General features: G+C 35.7%; 1 protein-coding gene across 1 annotated transcript; it reads left to right on the top strand.

The window, feature by feature from the left end:
- The first annotated feature begins 1,165 nt into the window (after positions 1-1,165).
- LOC113073470 (protein eva-1 homolog C-like) lies at positions 1,166-19,206 on the top strand. The gene is made up of 5 exons (XM_026246368.1): positions 1,166-1,362; positions 11,328-11,545; positions 12,939-13,062; positions 14,253-14,405; positions 18,911-19,206. Exons 1-5 carry the CDS (start codon positions 1,260-1,262, stop codon positions 19,165-19,167), a joined length of 855 nt encoding a protein of 284 aa, XP_026102153.1. The 5' UTR covers positions 1,166-1,259; the 3' UTR covers positions 19,168-19,206.
- Positions 19,207-20,381: the final 1,175 nt, after the last annotated feature.

Here is a 20,381-nt window from a genome sequence, read left to right on the forward strand (position 1 = left end):
CCGCAATGAACTGATGAATCCATGCTGTATTATTCGATGAAGGGGAGTTACTGCAGTTCTTCATATTGACCAGCAGATGTCTCTACAGCTCTGGAGAAACATTGAGAGTTTGTCATGAGAATTAAACAAGAAAGTAGTAGTCAGGTAAAATGTTTTATTTTTTATGTACATATTTAATCAGCATTATTTATTTTACATGTTCTTGGACCTTGAAGTCATCACAGACACCAGTTTGACTGCTGGATTTTTCAGTTTAATGAGTTTATTTTTTATTTTTTCTGCAATGGTATACTATGATATATATATATATATATATATATATATATATATATATATATACATATATATTCAATTATAAATTAAGGAATAGTTCCTTATTGTAAATTATGGAAACAACATTTTAGTAGACAATGTTTACAGAATTATACAGAAACCATGTATTAAGATATTGCTATATGAAGGACAAATAGCAGCCTTTGTGTAGAATGGCACTCGTTCTGGTATAGTGATTCTGTCAAAACAGTCTTCTATAATCTATTCTACACCTCTCAGTATGATTGCAGTTGTTTGTCATTGTGTTTAAAAAAAAAAGACATTAAAGACGATATAGCAGCTGTGTGTCCGGTTTAAACACTGCATGATGTGTACAGAAACTGATCTATTGGTATAGTCCAATTATAGATAGAGGAGAGATTACAGTTTATGAAATAATACCCCAACTGAAACTTAACTGAATCAGATAGACCTAAAAAATAGTACTAGAATCCTTTAATTGATTTCTAAAGAAATAAACCGAAATCTAAAGACAACCACACGGGATTGTAACATCCTGACGGTGAGTAAATCTATTTTTATAGTCCATTAAACTTTTTTTTTAGGTGTACTGTACCTTTAAGATTAAAGCGTTTTAATTTTAATCTTTTACTTTTGTGTTTGTTTTCATTGTGGTGTAACCTAAATACTGTATTTTTGTATTTGTACTTTATTTAAACTCTAACACTACAGTGACTTGACCGTCATACCGGCAAAGATTCAGTGAATTAAATCACCAGCGATGAATGTTAAACTCAGGGGACTCTGGGACCAGGGGGATCTCTCTCTCTCTCTCTCTCTCTCTCTCTCTCTCTCTCTCTCTCTCTCTCTCTCTCTCTCAGGTCATCTCTGGTGTTCTTCTGACTCTGTCTGTGGTGTCTCCAGTCATGGAATCAGACATCACTTTAGGGTTTGAGCTCTGATTCTCTCAGGAATCATCGGATCTGATGGGACATTTAAGGATGGTTTTCCCTGATGTCTCATATTCACTGCTGTTGTTGGGAATCTCGTGTCTGACTGGCTTCACTAAAACTTCACAGGACTTCTCAGGTACTGAACACCATCATCCTCATCATCCTCATCATTCCCTACGAGAGTTTGTGTATTGACACTTTATCACATATGTAGGCTATTGTCCTTTGAAAAATGCGTTTGTTTAGTAGAATCTTTCATCTTTGCATTTTAAAACTTTTTTTTAAACGTTCCATCTGTATTTTTACTTCTTTTCGTGCATTATTGAGGTATGACATGCGAGAGTTTCTTTCATCCCGGATTAAATATTTGAAACATTGTAACATTGTTTCGCGGGAACTTCCGTAACCGACGCGATCAAAAAGAAAGTGCACGTGTGTGCGAGCGCCTCTTGGGTTACAGTACTGCATGTCAAATATAAATATATATATATAATGGGTACCAAACGTCTGAGTAATTAACTCATAATTAATTAATTTGCATATTTAAAATGAATATAATATTTTTCACATTCCATAAGTAGCGATTTTGGAATTTGACTTGAAGCAACATGGAACAAGAGTGTCTTTTGAGCCCCTCTGTATATGAAGAGTTCAGATGCAAAAGTGCCATCTGAAATGAGCAATTTCTCAGGCTAATGTGTTTATGTTCAGTTATTGCACTTTAAAAACCTATTATTGCAATTACTGCTTATTTTAGCAGAAAATATGTATATATTCAAATAGAGATCGTATGTGTGTGTGAGAGAGAGATAAATGCATGAAGCATTGATTTCATGTACACTGACTGTTGTATCTTTTAAAGCGAGATGAGAAGCACACCATCCTCAGCACTGATTGTTTGTGTAGTTTCCCTGTAGTTCATGAAGGCTGAGTGTCAGTGAAGACTTGTAGGACATAACATAGAGATGAATGGATCAGAAACAGCTGTGATGTGGTGAGAGAAGGCAGATCTCAGTGTGCGATAGCAATCTGTGTTTGTTTTAATAGAATTTTGTTTGCATTTCTCTTCTTAAGTCACTTAGATGTGCACAGCTTTGCTTTGGATGTAAAATCAACATCATGTTTTTTGTTTGAGTACCACAACTGAACTTTCATTGTCAGTCAGGTTTATTTGCCTAGTGCTTTACACAATACGGATTCAAAGTTGGTTTATAGAAGATAGAGACATACTGGGTGAGTCTCACAAAACCTGTTAAAGCCATATCAGGATTTATGCATGTGTGTTATTTATTTTATGCAAGGTTATTCGAAAACTAAACTATTTTCATAACTTGAAAAAAACATTAACTGAAAATTTTTTTTATAATAAAATAAAATATGCTTATTTTAAACAAAAACTAAAACTTCATGAAAACTACATATAAATAATTAAATAAATAAAACAGCAATTCTTGTTGATTAAAGTGGTAACTTTTTATTTATTTATTTACTATAGTATTTTTATTATTATTATTTATATAAAAAACAATGCCTGTTTTTGCCCAGTGGCATTATTTTCATGTCTAATTACTGTCATGTGAAAAAATGTTTTATTTAAATTGTAGAATATAATAGTATTTCCTGCTCTGCCTTTAATTTATGCTGATTTAAATAAAAAATTAATATGCACAGAATGGTTACATCCATATTAAAGTAACAAGACAGTAAATATCAATGAGAATAACAACAATAACAGGACATGTGTTCAAATAATCAAAAAGCAAAGTTTTTAGGTGAAATATGAGCCAGAGTTGTTTTCTGAGAATCGCCTTAATACGACTGCACTGTCCTGTCAAATAAAGACACATCAGTTTTCAGCTGAACACAGTTGAGAGTTGTTGTTCTGTCTGCTCACACACTCTGGAATGCCTGTTTGATTGACAGGTGCCTGAAGAGGCTGACAGAAGTTGTCGATGGAGACGGAACATCTGTTGCCGGGCAACAGGCCTGTACATCTGTCCTACAGGAACCTTGTGCCTTTGTGTGTGCTGTGTTTTATCTTGGTTAATTAGCTTCACACACACACACATGCATTTAGATTCATTGTGTGTATGTTCACTACAGTGAAAGTGCTCATAAAGCTGTGGGCGGGGCTTAGTGAGGTGCTGAATAGGATGTGTGGCTGTTAAAGGGTCAGAAGGTCAACTGAGGTCAAACCTTTTGAGGATCCCAATACACCATTAAGACTAGAGGAATGTCTGTCTGTCAGTCGTACTGCCTTAATATCAGCAACAACAAAAAAGGCATTTAAAGGTGCAAGTAACTTTAGTTTTTATAGACATATTTAAAGTAAAATGAAAAATGTAGTTATCAAATGTATTAAATGTTATTAAATGCAGTATCAAAATAAAAAAAAGTTCATTTCAAATAAAACAGCAACTTAGCTGTAAGTACAGTGTGTGACACATTTTTTAAATATTATATATATATATATTCTTTTTTTATTTTTTTATTATGCACTAGTTGAAGTCCAGGAATATTAATTTAATATGAATTTGTTCACTTCAAATGAGTGTTATTTTTAATATATAAAGATAATATTATAGCTTTTAGTACTATTTTGTACTGTTTTGCCTTGGCAAGTATCTGAAATTAGTTTTTTTTATTTCATTTCAGTTAACATTTATTTTATTTAAATAATTTTTGTTTCAAAATGTTGGTTAGTTTAATTAGCTATAGTGACCTTGCTACAGATTTGACTATCTGTGAACGTGTAATTAGTTTTTGGCAAAAGTAAGAATTTAATTAATCAGGACCTGTTTTTCTTTATAAATTCATCTGTTTCTAAAGGCTCATGACTGTAGTCACATTACAAATCTAATCTCACTCCATCTCTTTGCGTCCCGTTGCTGCCAAGATGGAAAATCTCTCTGTCGGAAGAGAGTAATGCTTGAAATCAGAGAGAGTTTAGCTGAGGTGAGAGGCGCTCTAATAACCTTTATAATCCAGAAAGCCAAGAGGATAGAGCTCTGTGTGTGTGTGTGTGTGTGTGTGTGTGTGTGTGTTTTCTCAGGCACTTTGTTTTCCGGAGGTGGAACTTGAAACCGCTGCCTTCTGTTTGTAGAAAAGAACCCCCTTCCCCAAACTCCAAGACCCTTTTTCCCATCCAGACCCCTCTCTTACACACGTTTCTTTTTTTTACACACACACACACACACACACACGTTGCTCTTTTCTGTGCTGTTAAATAGCAGTGTTTGCTTAATCTAGCGTCACTATTACTTTAGTTCATAAGGTTTGATTTATGTCTATGGAGCTGGTATAATCCCTGAAACCTTTTAAATCAACCTGTATACGAATGATTCCTGAAATCATGTGTCTTGTTGAGGAGACGTGTGCTGGCAGACTTACGCTGAAGAAGGAACCAAAGCCATATCTCTAGAGACCAGAATATTGTCTCTTTTGACCCGTTAGCAGTGGCTTAGAAACCCGATGGAAAAGTCCAGCAGCAGTAGTGTAGAAACACACAGCAATGCGATGAAACCTCACAGAACACTCTAGCAGCTGCGTGTTAACCCCCAGAATATGAGCATTGTGGCAGAGGGGTTCACTCAGGTGATTTTTTTCAGGTGGTTTTTTTTATCAAAACACCTCACACACACAAAGGTGAGCTGTGTCTACTCTGAGCAGATATTGTGGTTTGGTGTTATGTCTATGGCAGAACTGTGTGTGTCTGTGTGTGCCTGTGTGCGTGTGTGACTGGTTGTATGTGCGTCTGTGCATTTCTGTATGTCTCTGTGTGTGTGTGTGTGTGTGTGTGTGTGTGTGTGTGTGTGTGTGTGTGTGAGTGTGTGTGATTTTATCCATGTCTGTGTGTGTGCACATCTGTTTCGGTCTCTGTGTGTGTGTGTGTGTGTGTGTGTGTCTGTTAGTGGTGCTGGAGTTTCTCTATAGATAATGAAGCAAATGTGTTTTTAAACGAGTGTTGTCCTTAATTTTGAAACCTCATTAAACTCGTTCATTAATTTATTTATGTCATTAGAGCTCTTTGTTGTAACTTTTCTGGACTATTTGAGGTGTGTGTTCATATATATATATATATATATATATATATATATATATATATATATATATGTATATGTATGTTACACTCTGGTTTATTATTGTGTGTTGTTTCAGATTTACCTGCTTTTAAACTGCAGGTACAAAAAACTCAACTAGCTGCTTTACAATTTCATTTAGTATTTTCCCTTAAAGAGACAGTACACCTGAAAGTGAAATTCCTGCAGTCTTTTACCTTCAGCTGATTTCTGTGTTTAATTTATTAGCAGCTACTAATCTCTGTTTTAGTGCCATGTTGACACGCACACACATACACACATACACACATACACACACACACACAGTAGTGTGTTTCCTGATCTCTGAGGTCACATGAGGTCATCCAGAGGTTAATGAAAGTTTATAAACAAAATCATCTACTTATTTTGAGCGTTGATGTGACCGCTGTCCATTTATATGCGCAGTGTTTTCCCGCGAGCGTTCGCCGTGTGGTTTAGGGTGTGTTTGAGCTTCTCCTCACAGCTGCATTCAGTCCTCCTCAATATCTGCTCTCTCATGTTAAACTCGGCTCTATGATTTTCCAGAAATATCAGCGGTGGCAGCAGAGGCGCTTTAGTGCCGCTCCAGTGAGTCAAAGCTAAAGACTTTCTAAAGACTAAAAATTATTAGCTACACCACTTCAGCCCATGGCATATTATGTGCACATGTTAAAGCTGCAGTAGGTAACTTTTGTAAAAATATATTTTTTACATATTTATTAAACCTGTCATTATGTCCTGACAGTAGAATATGAGACAGATAATCTGTGGAAAAAATCAAGCTCCTCTGGCTCCTCCCAGTGTCCTATTGCCATTTGCAGAAATTCATCCACTCACGGTAAGAAACAACCAATCAGAGCTGTGGTCCGTAACTTTGTTTGTGTTCAAAATGTAGAAAAATGTATATAATAAGCGAGTACACCATGAATCCATTTTCCAAACCGTGTTTTTAGCTTGTCCTGAATCACTAGGGTGCACCTATAATAAGTGTTTATATTCGGACTATTTTAGATTGCTTCGGGGATACCGCGGCGGAGTAACCCAGTACCTTTGTGATTCTTCATAGACATAAACAGAGAGAAGTAGTTCCGGCTACGATGTTCTTCCGCAAGACGCAAGCAGTTCTGTTTATTAACCGCTAGAGCGTCAAAAGTTCCCTACCGCAGCTTTAATTCAACTATTTTTTCTGCACTCATCATTTAATCAAACTTTCAGAAAACATTTTAATTTAAAACGGCAAAATATTCTCTTTATTAGATTATGACCAATGCATGTTGTTTTGTAATAAATGCATACATTTCTTTTCAAAATAAATGATTCAGTGTAGGATCCAGATTGATCTAAATATTACGAAAGCTTTGTACTTCAAATAAATGCTGTTTTATAACTTTCTATTAATCAAATAATCCTAAAAAAAGAAGAAGAAAAAAATAAGCAGAGCAACTGCTGTCAATATTAATAATCAGCAATGTTTCTTGAGCAACAAATCAGTATATTAGAATGATTTCTGTGGGATCATGTGACTCTGAAGACTGGAGTAATGATGCTGAAAATACAGCTTTGATCACAGGGATATCTTCAAATAGAGAAGGGTTATTTTGAATTGTAATAATATTACACAATATTGCTGTGTTTAATACTTGATGGTCAAATAAATGCCGCCTTGGTGACACTTTTTTCAAAATCATAAAAAAAAAGAAAGTCTACTGATGCCAAACCTTTGTTTATATATTGAGGGTTTCTGATTGTAGTTTCCGCCTCTGGTGAATGTTAAATGTTCAGAGAAAGAGATATGCTGGACACACACACACGTTTCACAAATAACACTGAACAGAGATCAGACAGACCGCTGGGTTGTGTGTGTGTGCGTGAGGGTGCGTGTATGTGCATGTGTCGCTGTGTTTATTGTGGTTTGCTTCATTACTCTGCAGACGTATGGAATTCAGCCGTCATCTCTCTCCACCAATCACAGCACAGCATCATTTAAACAGAGGGGAAACTCACAACTAACACACACACACACACAACCTGTTTTTTGTCTTTTCTTACTCTTATCCAGCTCCTGTGGGCACTGAAAAGGCGGTAAATTACCCCTTTTTACCCCCTCAGATGATCACATGATTGAGCACATGACATGTCAATTCCACTTTTTCCACTTCATCCCCTTTTCAGGCTCTGCTCTGAATAGCTTTGGCTGCTTCTCATACTGTATTTGCAGTATTTCATATGCATGCTTCAGTGTGTAGCCCTGTATCCCACAATGCAATGCTCTCAACTTGACCTAGTTCTGCTTCCACTGTGATTTGTAACATCATCTTTACTCATTGTTTGACATGAATCACAGAATTTGGATTAAATGCAATTATTTAAAAAAAGTTGAACAACAACTAAATTAGTATAATAACTGGGTCCCACTAAGTTACTAAAAAATATGCAGTATCTATTTTTGTTGTATATAATTTATAATTAACTAATTATATATAATGAACAATAATTGTTATTATTAGTAACTGTAAATATAATTTGCATTAGCTAAAATAATGATGAAATAAAATGAAATATGAATATTGGTTGGAAAAAATTTACTTGAACAACGTAGAATTTGCAACTGAATGAAATAAAGTATGTTTACATCGAAGTACTAAAATTATTAAATATAAACTGAAATAAATAGAAATATAAAAAACAAAAAAGTAATACGAAATTTCAAAAGCACAATAAAATTGGTAAAACAAATGTAAAATGAAAATGTTATAAATATTAATGTTTTTAAATATCTTTTATTTTTATAAGTACTACAAGACTGAATAAATACTACTAAAATAAAACTGGGCAGTATTCAGTTTATAATTAAGTGTAATGAAATAGGTTTACATTACATGACTAAAATTATAAAGCTAAAAAATTACAAAGCAACACAAAATTGCTCAAACCTTAATTTAAAATATAAAAATAAAAGCTATGTATTGTGTTGTTTGCATTGAAAAGTGTACTAGTATTCCATTCCATTCCATTCCAGTTTTCCGAAATGCAATACATTTTAACTCTATTAATAGGATGTGCCATGCTAAACATTTCAAACTGTAATATTTAATGATCATAAAAGTTGTTTAATTCATTGAATATGCTGTTTCAAACACACTCTCTCCACACTGATATGATATGATCCCTGCTGTCTGTTTTGATCTGGTTTCATTCTGGTCTTGTGTTTATTGTGTTGCGTTCAGGTAAACCTCCACCTGAGCTGCTTTAGAGCGCTTCATCATGGTGTGATCGCTGGCCTAGAGGCCGCTCTCTGATTGGAGATCTCACGCAGGTGTTGTCTGTCGTTTGAGCTGTGATTGGTGAAAGGAGCTGTCAGTCCGCGGCTGGAATGTTGGCTTCTGTCCGAGAACAATAGCAGGAGGGATTGTGTTCGGAAAGCCTAAAGCTCTCGGAGGAATCCCGGGTGGATTGTACAGCATTCCTTTCATGAGCAGGAGAACAGGCCTTCTGTATTACATGATTATTTCATTATTCATTCATGCGATATGAATGCATTTTTTTTGCCTTAAAATCTTAAAATATATATTTTAATGCAACACAACTTTATTGTGCTTTTCAAAACATTTTTTATCTTAAGCTCACATTTATGAATCTCTGTTTCAGATTAACACAATTATATTTGGGGTGGACTGTATCATTCTAACATCACATGATGCAGTTCGAATTTGCGAGTTCATATGTCATGCAATTGAATCTCACAATTCTTTTTTCTCAGAATTCTGACTTTTTGTCTATATATGCAGAGAGAGAAAAAAGTCAAAATTGTGATATATATAAAAACTTATAATTGCAAGAGAAATAAACTTGCAATTACCTGATTCCATGTTTGAAACAAACTTGTTTTCTCACAATTCACACTTTTATTTCTGGGAATTACAACAAAATCCCTTTCAAGGAAAGTCTGTTCACTTGGCCGCCATATTTGCCTCAGCGCAGCTCAAACAAGACCAAGCATCTAAATTGAAAGCGGGAATCCTGAAATCTCAAAAACTGCTCGCTAAACTCAGAATTGAATTACATATTTCAAATCAGCAACAAAATCTGAAATGAACTGCCCCATCAAATATGGTTAAAAGCTTATTTTTTCAGGCTAGACCAGCCAATGTGCATGCATATTTCCAACATGCTTATGACTGCGCACACGCCAGGGTTGCCAGGTTTTCACAACAAAATCCGCCCAATTACTACTCAAAATTAGCCCAAAACTAGCCCAATCAAAATAAAAAAGTGTTCTGAAGATAAAATAAAAGTTTTTTTTTGTCAGGGTTCCCCTGGTAAAATTGGCATTTTAGGGGCTAAATATCATGTTATTGCAGTCGCATGAAAAACAACCCAAGTAATAAAGTAGCCCGATGCCTGCAAAAAAACCACACGCATCGGCTGCTCTAGTCTTCGGTTTCTTTGGGAACTGGAGCTTCTAACGGCTGCTGCAGTGACGAAATGACTTTATTAATCAACGATTGATTCTTTCACTTAGAAGCTGGGACAATCCTGCCATATTGGGTGTTGTAGGAGGTGTGTTTCCATTACAAATTTGTGCAAAACTTTGGCGATATTTTATAAATGTCGATAAAAAAAATATTGCGCAATCACAGCTTTTCCATTAACTGATGTTATGTGACTAAAATGTAATTTTTTCCTTTCCTGATAAGTCATGGTAACATATTTTTATGGAATTTGGCTACATTAGCCATTATATTATTTAATTGAAAGAGGTGTATGTGTGTATCCTGACAGAAGCAGCACAGAGAGCAGATCCTGGGACGTGCCGTGGTGCGACTGGTAACACAAGCGTTAAAATTAAAGTGGCCCCGATCAGCTCCGGTGGCCGTTTCAGAGCCGTAACGCACTGCAGATGTGCACAGTGAAAATAGTCTAAGCATTAGTGGCAGGTAAAAAGCCCCTCATACTTGAGAGTAGCCACATACGAGGTGTTTCTTGGAGGTTATATTACATTGAAATATGACCATATGACTTTTCCGTACGCCATGTGACCTGTTTTGCGAATTATTTATATTTCAAATTTTGTGGAAAAGCCACCTCATGCAAGCATAAAAACGATAAATTGGCGTTTTCCAGAAATTTACGCATTTCCATTAGGCATAGTTTCAATTTGCAATTCATTTTGCGCAATTGAAGGGTAATGAAAACGCACCTACACTGTCTCACATTCATAAGTATAGGAGTGAACCGTCTATGTATTTTCTAAAGTCTTTGATAGCAATTACCTTTTTATTTCGTGGTGGAAATAAGCTTCCATAGATGAATTATGATATAAACTCACAAATTTCTCCAAATTTCAAAATGTAAGTTTGCAGTTCTGCGAATAAAAACATAATTGCACGTTTTACCTATAAACTTCACAGCAGCAAATCGGCATATAATGATTTCTGAAGGATCTTGTGAGGCTGACCACTGGACAACTAGTTCAGCTTTGATCACAGGAATAAATAACATTTTAAAACACACTGAATAGATTTCACAATTGCTACTAATTTTCCTGTATTTTTGATCAAACAAATGCAGCCTTGGTGAACAGAAGAGACTTTCAAAAACATCAAAAATCTTGCTGTCCCCTAATGGTTTAGAGGCTTTGGTGGCCCGATCTCCACAGGTCTGGACTGGTTGTGTGTATATTGAGGTAGTGTGTGTGTGTGTGTTTCTATTATTCCTTTGGAACAGAGCTGACATCACTCACTCAGCACGGAAACCTGTGTGTGAATCGCCTCTTTCCGCTGTGGAGCTGAACTGTCAGGATAAAACACAGCTGCATAAACAGAAATTGAAAGCAAACATTGAACCGTGTGGTTTTTTCCCTTCATATTAGATAATTTATTACACATCTTAGCAACCACATATAGCAACACATATCATTAATGGACCGTTTTCTTCAGAATTTGCTGATGAGATTTGTGAGATGATGCTGATGTCTGTGGATGGATTCTCTTATGGATGTGTGTTTATCTTTCTGTGGAAGGTTATCTGTCACGTGTTCTGAGGAATTACACTGAACAGGCGTGTGACGGAGAATTCCTGACTGTTCGCTGCCCACCCAGAACCTCAATCACCGTCCAATCAGCTTTCTACAGCATAACAGGCCCCGCCCACTCACCTCAGTGCCCAAACCCTTACAGCAGTGCTGGACCACGCTCAGTGCATGACATCACTTCCTGTCATGTGTCCACATCCTTGCAGGTAAATATTGATAAGAGAAATTGAGAAATTAAATCTTTACACCATCCAGACAACTTCAGTGTTAATTTACTATCATTTATATACTGTTATACTATTTATTAATATTTGGTTTTTATATTTTAATTTTCTTATTAATATTATTAGTTTACGTTTTAGTAATGTTATGCTTTTTTTCTTGTCTTTTATTTTTATTTCAGTTTTTATGGTTAATAATTTTGTTATGCACTTGTGATGCCTTTTTTCAGTATTTTTATTGAGAATATTTAAGGATTTTAATTTTATGTGCTTCTGTTATTCTCTTATTTTTTTACATTTCTATTCTATTCTTTTTGATACCTGGTTTTGACATTTTATATTTTTTTTATATTTCTATTTAGGTTTTATTTATTTCTTATTTAATTTTTGTTAAAAAAATTAAAATATATATAAAAATAAAATATTAAGTTTTTGTAATAATTTTTTTTAATTTTGTAATTAATTATTTTTTATTGGGTAGTGTTTTTTAAATATAGCTATTTAGCTTTAAAAATACAGTACATCACATTAAAGAAGTAAAAGGTTTTCTTATGAAACATATGAACAAGTTCTTCATATATTTCACTCTATGTGTGTGGCACAGTATATTAATAGTAAAGCTGTATTTAGTTTTTTTTTTTTGTATTAAATGTGTTTAATATCTAACATAGCTGATGAAGGTGTGTGACTCTGATTTACGTGGCAGTAGCTCTTTTGAACTGTAGTGTTTCTGACAGCACACACACGCGTGATTTACGCTTGCTAAAACCACACGCTATAAACAACACACATGAACAGAGTAAAATTATACTCTGTGTGTTTTAATGCCTTGAGGGAAGGAATCTACTGCAGGAAAAATGAAAGCCATGGAATTCAGGCACCTAAATGAAAGAATTCTGTCTGACTCTCTGTCTGTCTGGGTCTGACTGTTGGTCTGTCTGTCTGTCTGTCTGTCTGGATCTGTCTGGGTCTGACTGTCGGTCTGTCTGTTTGGATTTTTCTATCTGTCTGTCTGAATCTGTTTGGGTCTGTCTGTCTGGATCTGTCTGTTTGTCTGTCTGAATCTGTCGGTCTGTCTCACTGTCTGTCTGTTTGTCTGTCTGGGTCTGTCTGTGTTTTTCTGTCTGTCTGTCTGAATCTGTCGGTCTGTTTCTGTCTGTTTCTTTCTGTTTCTTTCTGTCTGTCTGAATCTGTCTGTCTGGATCTGTCTGTCTGTCTCTCTGTCTGTGTCTTTCTGTCTGTCTGAATCTCTCTCTCTGTCTGTCTGTCTGGGTCTGTCTGAATCTGTCTGTCTGTCTGTCTGTCTGTCTGAATCTCTCTGGATCTGTCTGGATCTGTCAGTCTGTTTGACTGTATGGATCTGTCTGTCTCTCTACAGAAGATGCTGGATGAATGTGAGGACAGGCGGAGATGTCAGGTTCTTGTCAACAGTCGTTTGTTTGGGACGGACCCCTGTCCCACCGTCAACAAATACCTCAGTGTGCGGTACAAGTGCAGGCCGAGTGAGTCTCACACACACACACACACACACACACACACACACACACACACACACACACACACACCCACACCCACACACACAGGTTATTGTATTCTGGTAGCTGAGCAGAGAGAAATCTGTCCACTTCTGTCCTTCCTCTCATGCAGGTCTGAGAAATAAAGCGCTGCACTTCAGTTACGGGTCACTGTGTCTGTAAAAGCTCTACAGATGCACAAACAGGCTCGGTTTGAAGTCGAGTTGAAATAAAAATATACTTTTATTTACTTTGTTCCTTTCGGATGATGTCAACATTATTCATGATAAAATGGATAAGAAGTTCTGCCCAGTGTTGTTTTAGTATCACTGAAATAGTAATATGTTTTTTTTTAAATACAGTTTGAATGGTTTTTCATTTTCAATTTAATTTTTTTAATTTTGTTGTGTGCTTTTAAATTTTTTATTAATTATTGTTATTGCCTTTAAATGACTATATAGTTTTTTTTCAGTTTTTTATTTTATTTTATTAGTTATTGGTTTTTGTATAGTTTTATTATATGTTAATATTTATTTTATTACTTTCTTTTTTTATTTCAGTTTTTAAATTTTAGTTATTTTTTATATATATATAATTTATTTTTATATTTATTTTCTTTTTTTTCTTTTTCTTTTGTGCTTTTTTAATTGTTATTATTATTATTATTATTATGACTTATATCGTTTTTTTTTCAGTTTCAGCTATTTTAATAAATTAAGTTAATGAAAATGAGAAATGTTTCTTTGGCAACTTGCTGAAATAAAATAAATGTAAGTTTTTCTTATATTTTATTTCAGTTAATGTCTTGCTAACTATAATAACCCTGGTCCAGCCCTATGTATTTTTTGTTAAAAGCTGTTTTGCATATAAATGCATCAAATTACGGTATTTATTTGATTACAAATACAGTAAAACAGTGATCAAATAAATGCAGCTTTAGTGAGCATAAGAGGCTTCTTTCAAAAACAACACAAATCTTTACGATTCCAAACTTTTTTAGTTTATTTAATAAAAACAAATGCAGTAATATTTTTTATTAAAACATTAATTAATATTACAATTAAATAATTACATTAATATTACAATTTAAATGAACAGTTTATTTAATGTATTTTAAATGTAAAATGAGTCATGAATAGTGTTTTGTTATGACTGTGTTATGTTATGACTATTTCTAGGTGAGTATAAGAGTAAAGTGGTGTGTGAAGGCGAGCGCTTGCGGTTGGGCTGTAAGACCGGGATGCAAATCGTGGTTTATTCGGCCATGTTTGGCCGCACACAGCAGGGAACACTGGAGTGTCCTCCACACCACCAGAGGGCACCATCTGTCGGTAAGAACTCAGACTTCACCAGGCTCAGCTGTAAAACAATGACAACTATGCTACTTTACACAACCAAACTTTACACTGTCGTCTTTGCAAACTTTCAGTCTTTATCAGCTCTTTCATTGTAGAAAATCCCTGTTGGATTTGGGTTTAGGTTAGTTCGAGTTTCAAACTGCTCCCAGACTGTTTACTGACTTTCTGATCAAGGTTAATCATTTTGCTGCATTTTTTACAGAATGTGATCATTTTTTTATGTAAATATTTTGACATCAGCCTGTTTAGATTAAAAAAACTACTTATTAACAACCTCTTATAAAATTACCCAAGTGTTTTCAACACACACACACACACACACACACACACACACAGAATCTGTGAATGACATCATTTAAGTTCAGGTGTTTGGTTTCACTGCTTCATTTCTCCTGTTTCTACATGTTTCTGTCTGTATCTGTGTGTGTGTGTGTGTGTGTGTGTGTTTAATGTCTCATTGTTACTGTTCCAGCATTAAAGCTGAAAGCCGTGCTGTTTGTGGCATGGGTGTGTGTATCTGAGGGGTTCACCAGGAACATGCTTGAATTCAAGGAAACTTCTGGGATGTGTGGGAGGAAATGCGGTCAGAACGTCACTCTCTTTTTGTCTTGAGATGAGGAGCACTAATCTCATCTCCTCTTACACTCCTGGAGGCTGTGTGTGTGTGTGTGTGTGTGTGTGTTCATATCAACTCACTGCACACCCACACAGCTGAGGTTGACACGTTTGGCTCCAGGTCGACTCTTTTCTCAGTGTTTGTGATGTGGTTAGTGTTGTTTTTGTGGGTGTGTTGAAGTACAGTAAATGTGTTTTGTTGGTAGATAATGAGGTTAAGACCTGCATTTACATCATTTAGTGACCGGTTGGATGTTCTGATTGGCTGTTATTGTGTTGGTGAGACATTTTCACCTTCTGTGTGCAGAGACAGATTGATTTGGCATAAAGAGACTTTTAATCATAGGTAATGCTGCTATTATTAGTGAAGTTATGTTAAAGTATTATGACATTCACCATCATATACAGTATCAAATATGGATGTTTTTTTCCTTTTGTCTTTGCAGCAATAAATGAGAGCTGTGTGTGTGTGTGTGTGTGTGTGTGTGTGTGTGTGTGTGTGTGGGCGAGAGAAAACACCAGCCCTTCAATCAGCACTTGACTAATCACTCTGACACAGGACTCGATGATGGGGTTAATGATGTCTGTTTCTCTCTCATTTCACCAGAAGCTGCTCAAGAATCCATCTGTGAGAGTTAAAGGTCATTAAAGCCATTAAAACTAAACCAGTCAGATCTTAGACTGATAGACTTCAAGATTTGATTTGATTTGAGAATATTTAACAGGAACTGATTTTTTTATACATCAGAATTCGAATTGGAATATGAAATGTAAGCTATGATAATATTGATAATTCATCATCCACATGCATTTTCTCTAGAATTACTTCCAGATTATTTTTTATATTTAGAACAATGTACACAATAAGACTTTTTTATTTTTTTATCAATATTTGTTATTGTTGTGCATTATACTACACAATATTATTTTTCTCTTTTTTTCATACTTTTTGCTAATAACATTCAAATGTTTCAGTCCTTAATTTTAATTTTAATGTTATGAATTTAATATCTCAATCTAAACACTTTATATAAACTACTGTTCAGAAGTTTGGGATCGGTAAGATTTTTAAAAATGTTTTTGAAATAAGTCTCATCTGCTCTTCTGCTCATTTATTTGATCAAAAATGCATTTGTGGCAATTTAAAATATTTGTTTCCTATTTTAATGTGTCTTAAAATGTAATTTCCTCCAGTCTTCAGTGTCACATGATCTTCAGAAATATACTAATATACTGATTTGCTGCTCAAGAAACATTTAAAACAGTTGTGCTGCTTCATATTTTTATGTAAACAGGATTCTTCAATGAATAGAAGGTTTAAAAGAACAGCGTTTATTTGAGATAAAAATCTTTTATAACATTATGAATGTCTGGTGACTTTTGATCAGTTTAATGCATCACTTCTTAATGAAAGTATTCATTTCTTTTGACGGTAGTGTACTTTGCTCACAGAAGCACAAAGTTCACGTCCTCCATGTGTTTCTGTACAGTTCCCACGCCTCATATTTACCCCATCCAGAGCTGTGAACTCCGATTTGTCGTTGATGGAGGACTGAATGTGACCCGGGGGTCTTTCTCTCACCAGAACTAGATCTGCAGTGCAGTGTCTGTCAGAAGAGAGGCGATGTATCCCAGTGGCACTGTAAATCAGTTTTAACTTTGACAGCATCGGCTGGTTATGCGGTTCATAAATCAGGTCTCTGTTTACTAACACAACTCTGTGACCTTTGACCTCTGACATTTGTTCAAGCCATTAGTCGTGAGGTGATGACATGTCTCCGCTCCTCAGATCTTCAATGACTGATGCTACGAGCTGAACTCATGCTCAGTGTTAATGGATCTCTCTCTCTCTCTCTCTCTCTCTCTCTCTCTCTCTCTCTCTCTCTCTCTCTCTCTCTCTCTCTCTCTCTCTCTCTCTCTCTCTCTCTCTGTGTGTGTCTCTCTCTCTGTCTCTCTCTCTCTCATATTACACACCTTCTCTATCCTGCCAGCTCTAATCTGATTGGCTGACTTTGTGCAATTTCCTGAAATAAAAGCATGATTAGTCCAGTGGGAAATGAAGTGGTGTGACCAAGACACAGCGAATGCTTTTGAGAGTCACATAACCTGCAGGCTACAGCGGCTTCAACCCTCTCAAATTCAGAAGAAGAGCAGCACTGAAATAGCAACATATTGAAGATTTGAAGTACCTTCACTAAACGATGTAATTATAGGGCATTATTTTTTAAAGTCAGGTATGTTTTATTTCTCAGTGGTTGCTATTCCTAAACTCAGGACGCTAGGATGAGATTCTAATATACAGTAGGCCTATCTCTCATTTTAGTATCAACAGCATTTCAGATGTTTCTCCTAAAATGCCTTAGGAGAAATGGAAGTAGACACAAATGAGACATGAGAAAATAAGAGTCAAAACAGAGATTGTTTTGGAAGAAACATAAAATATCTCTTTTGTCTTGCTGCAATCTCAATCAAGACTCCATTATATGCACATTTTATTGATCAGTGGTTGCTCTTTCTAACCTCAAGAAAACTTAGTTGTGATTCTCATGTACCTCCCATTTTAGTTTCAACAGTGTCTCAGATGTTTCTCCAAAAAATCTTTAGGAGAGATGAGAGAAAAAGTTCTGAGAGAAAGGAATCTAAAAGGACAATAGGAGAGAACTGTGTGAGATCTCTTTATTGTCTTGTTGTAATCTCTTCCAAGACTCATTTTACTGCTCAGAGGTTGCTGTTTCACATTTTGCACTTGTACTGAATGAAGACATCTTAAGACAAAGCTGATACCTCAATGAGAGGTAGCGCAAACCCGCTCCGAACTCCCGAACTGACTCAAATGATTCGCGATCCCCAAACTGACTCAAATGATTCGCGATCCCCAAACTGAGTCAAATGATTCGCGGTCCCGCTCCGATCTCCCGAACTGACTCAAACGATTCGCGATCCCTAATACTGAGTCAAATGATTCGCTATCCCGCTCCGAGCTCCCGAACTGATTAAAATGATTCGCGATCGCCAAACTGATTCAAATGATTCGCGATCCCCAAACTGAGTCAAATGATTCGCGGTCCCGCTCCGATCTCCCGAACTGACTCAAATGATTCGCGATCCCCGAACTGACTCAAACGATTCGCGATCCCTAATACTGAGTCAAATGATTCGCTATCCCGCTCCGAGCTCCCGAACGGACTCAAATGATTCGCGCTCCGAACCCCCGAACTGACTCAAATTATTCATGCTCCGAACTCCGAACTGACTCAAATGATTTGTGAACCCGCTCCGAACTCCCACTGACTCAAATGATTTGCGATCCCCAAAATGAGTCAAATGATTCGCGAACCCGCTCCGAGCTCCCAAACTGACTCAAATGATTCACAATCCGAAGTTCCCATCCAAATGAAATGACAATTACTAAAACTTGAAGAAAAATGTAGATGAAATGTAAAAATAGAACAATAAGTAATGCACACTATAAGAACTATAATAGTATTTCATTTATACTTATTTGTTATACAAATTTGATGTGAAAATTTTCTAATTTTATTGAATTTTATTTCTAAATAGCGATTTTTTTTTTAAAAATATATATTTTCAGAACCAATAATTCAGACTTTTCATCGCAATACTAAAATAACACTAGTTTATAAATCAGAATTTGCTGGCAACATTGTGTCTTGAAATGACAAATTCTCCAGTTAATAACATTCAGGAACATCCTTATTTGGAGCAATGATATCTAAGTGAAGCAAGCACTGAAGTTTTTTTTATTTTTATCGGTCATTAGAAGTCAGTAGATGTCTATATATTGTGTGTCTGTGTGTGTGTGTGTGTCCTGGGATCTCACCTGACGTGTCATGTGGTTCCAGACTGCTCATCAGATGTGGCTCTGCAGGTGATGACATCACGTTGCCAGGGGAAACGCTCCTGTGTGGTCCGCGCCTCGACACAAGAGTTCGGTGACCCCTGTTACCACGGCACCCGCAAATACCTCAGCGTCATACACACCTGCGGTGAGTTACACACCTCACACCTCAACACCTCCAGTCCCTTCAGTGACTACACTACACTGAGCAATAGCTCGCTCTCTCTGTCACTCAAACCAGGTCTGAGCACTCATAATTAAAAACTAAATATAAACTTCTTATCCACTGATGCTTTTTAATCAGCAGCACTAAATCCAGAAGCGTGTATACTTATTTGCCGGCAACCTGCCAAAATAAAAGCCTGCTGATTTTAAGTTTGAATATGATGAAAATGCTTTTATTTATTTATTTTTAGACGCTTTTATCCAAAGCTACTTAAAATTGGGGAATACATAAAGCGATTCTTCTTAAAGAGGCAAACAAAGAAACTAGTATTATTATATTAGCTTTTTATTTTTAAGTTCACTATAAAATAAATGTATTAGTATTTAATAGGACTGCCTTTTATTTTTAATAATATTATCACACACAATTATTTAGTTAATTTTTATTATAATTTTATATAAAATAAACTAAATAAATAAAGTGCAATAATATTATAACTATTATTGGACTGTTTTGAAACAACTGATTGGGAGGTTCTGTGCAAATCACATGAGGAGGACATTGATAGTCTAACTGAATGTATTACAGATTATATTAACTGTATATCCCAAGCTGTTAGCTCATCCTTTTCTCCCATTTCTCCAATTTGTGAGTATATTCCTGGCTTTTCAATGTCAGTTGAACAAGTAAGAAATGGGTTAAGGAGAATTAAGATAAATAAATCTCAAAGTCCGGATGGCAGTAATCCTAGAGTCCTTAAAGTCCGTGCTGATCAGATTTGTAGGGTGTTATATTATATTTTTAATCTGAGCCTGCGTTTGGAGAAATTACCTGTTTTAATGAAGACATCATGCATAGTACCTGTACCCAAGTTAATAAATCCCAAGGAGTTCTCACATTATAGACCAATAGCTTTAACGTCACAGTTAATGAAGGTGTTTGAGAGACTAGTACTAGATTACTTAAAGTCAGTATTGTGTGGTGCTGTGGATAAACTTCAGTTTGCTTATAAAACTGGTGTTGAGGTTGACGAGCTTGCATAAATCTTTAAATCATTTAGAGACCCCGGACAGTACTGTCAGGATTACTTTTTTTGACTTCTCTAGTGCGTTTAATACTATTCAGCCCTCACTATTACAAAGTAAGATGGAAAATGCTGGAGTACATCATGGTATGGTAAATTGGATAATTGACTATCTATCAAATAGACTACAGTATGTGAGGATGCAGGACTGTGTCTCTCAAGTAGTGAGGTGCAGCACTGGAGTCCCTCAAGGAACAGTTTTAGCCCCATTTTTGTTCACTTTTT

Source organism: Carassius auratus, unplaced genomic scaffold (assembly GCF_003368295.1).
Source record: "Carassius auratus strain Wakin unplaced genomic scaffold, ASM336829v1 scaf_tig00012233, whole genome shotgun sequence".
NCBI lineage: Eukaryota > Metazoa > Chordata > Actinopteri > Cypriniformes > Cyprinidae > Carassius > Carassius auratus.

Coding starts and splice junctions, on each gene's coding strand:
- LOC113073470 (XM_026246368.1), top strand. CDS start 1,260: ATGGGACATTTAAGGATGGTTTTCCCTGATGTCTCATATTCACTGCTG. Junction 11,546..12,938: donor ATGTGTCCACATCCTTGCAG/GTAAATATTGAT, acceptor GTCTCTCTACAG/AAGATGCTGGATGAATGTGA. Junction 14,406..18,910: donor CCAGAGGGCACCATCTGTCG/GTAAGAACTCAG, acceptor ATGTGGTTCCAG/ACTGCTCATCAGATGTGGCT.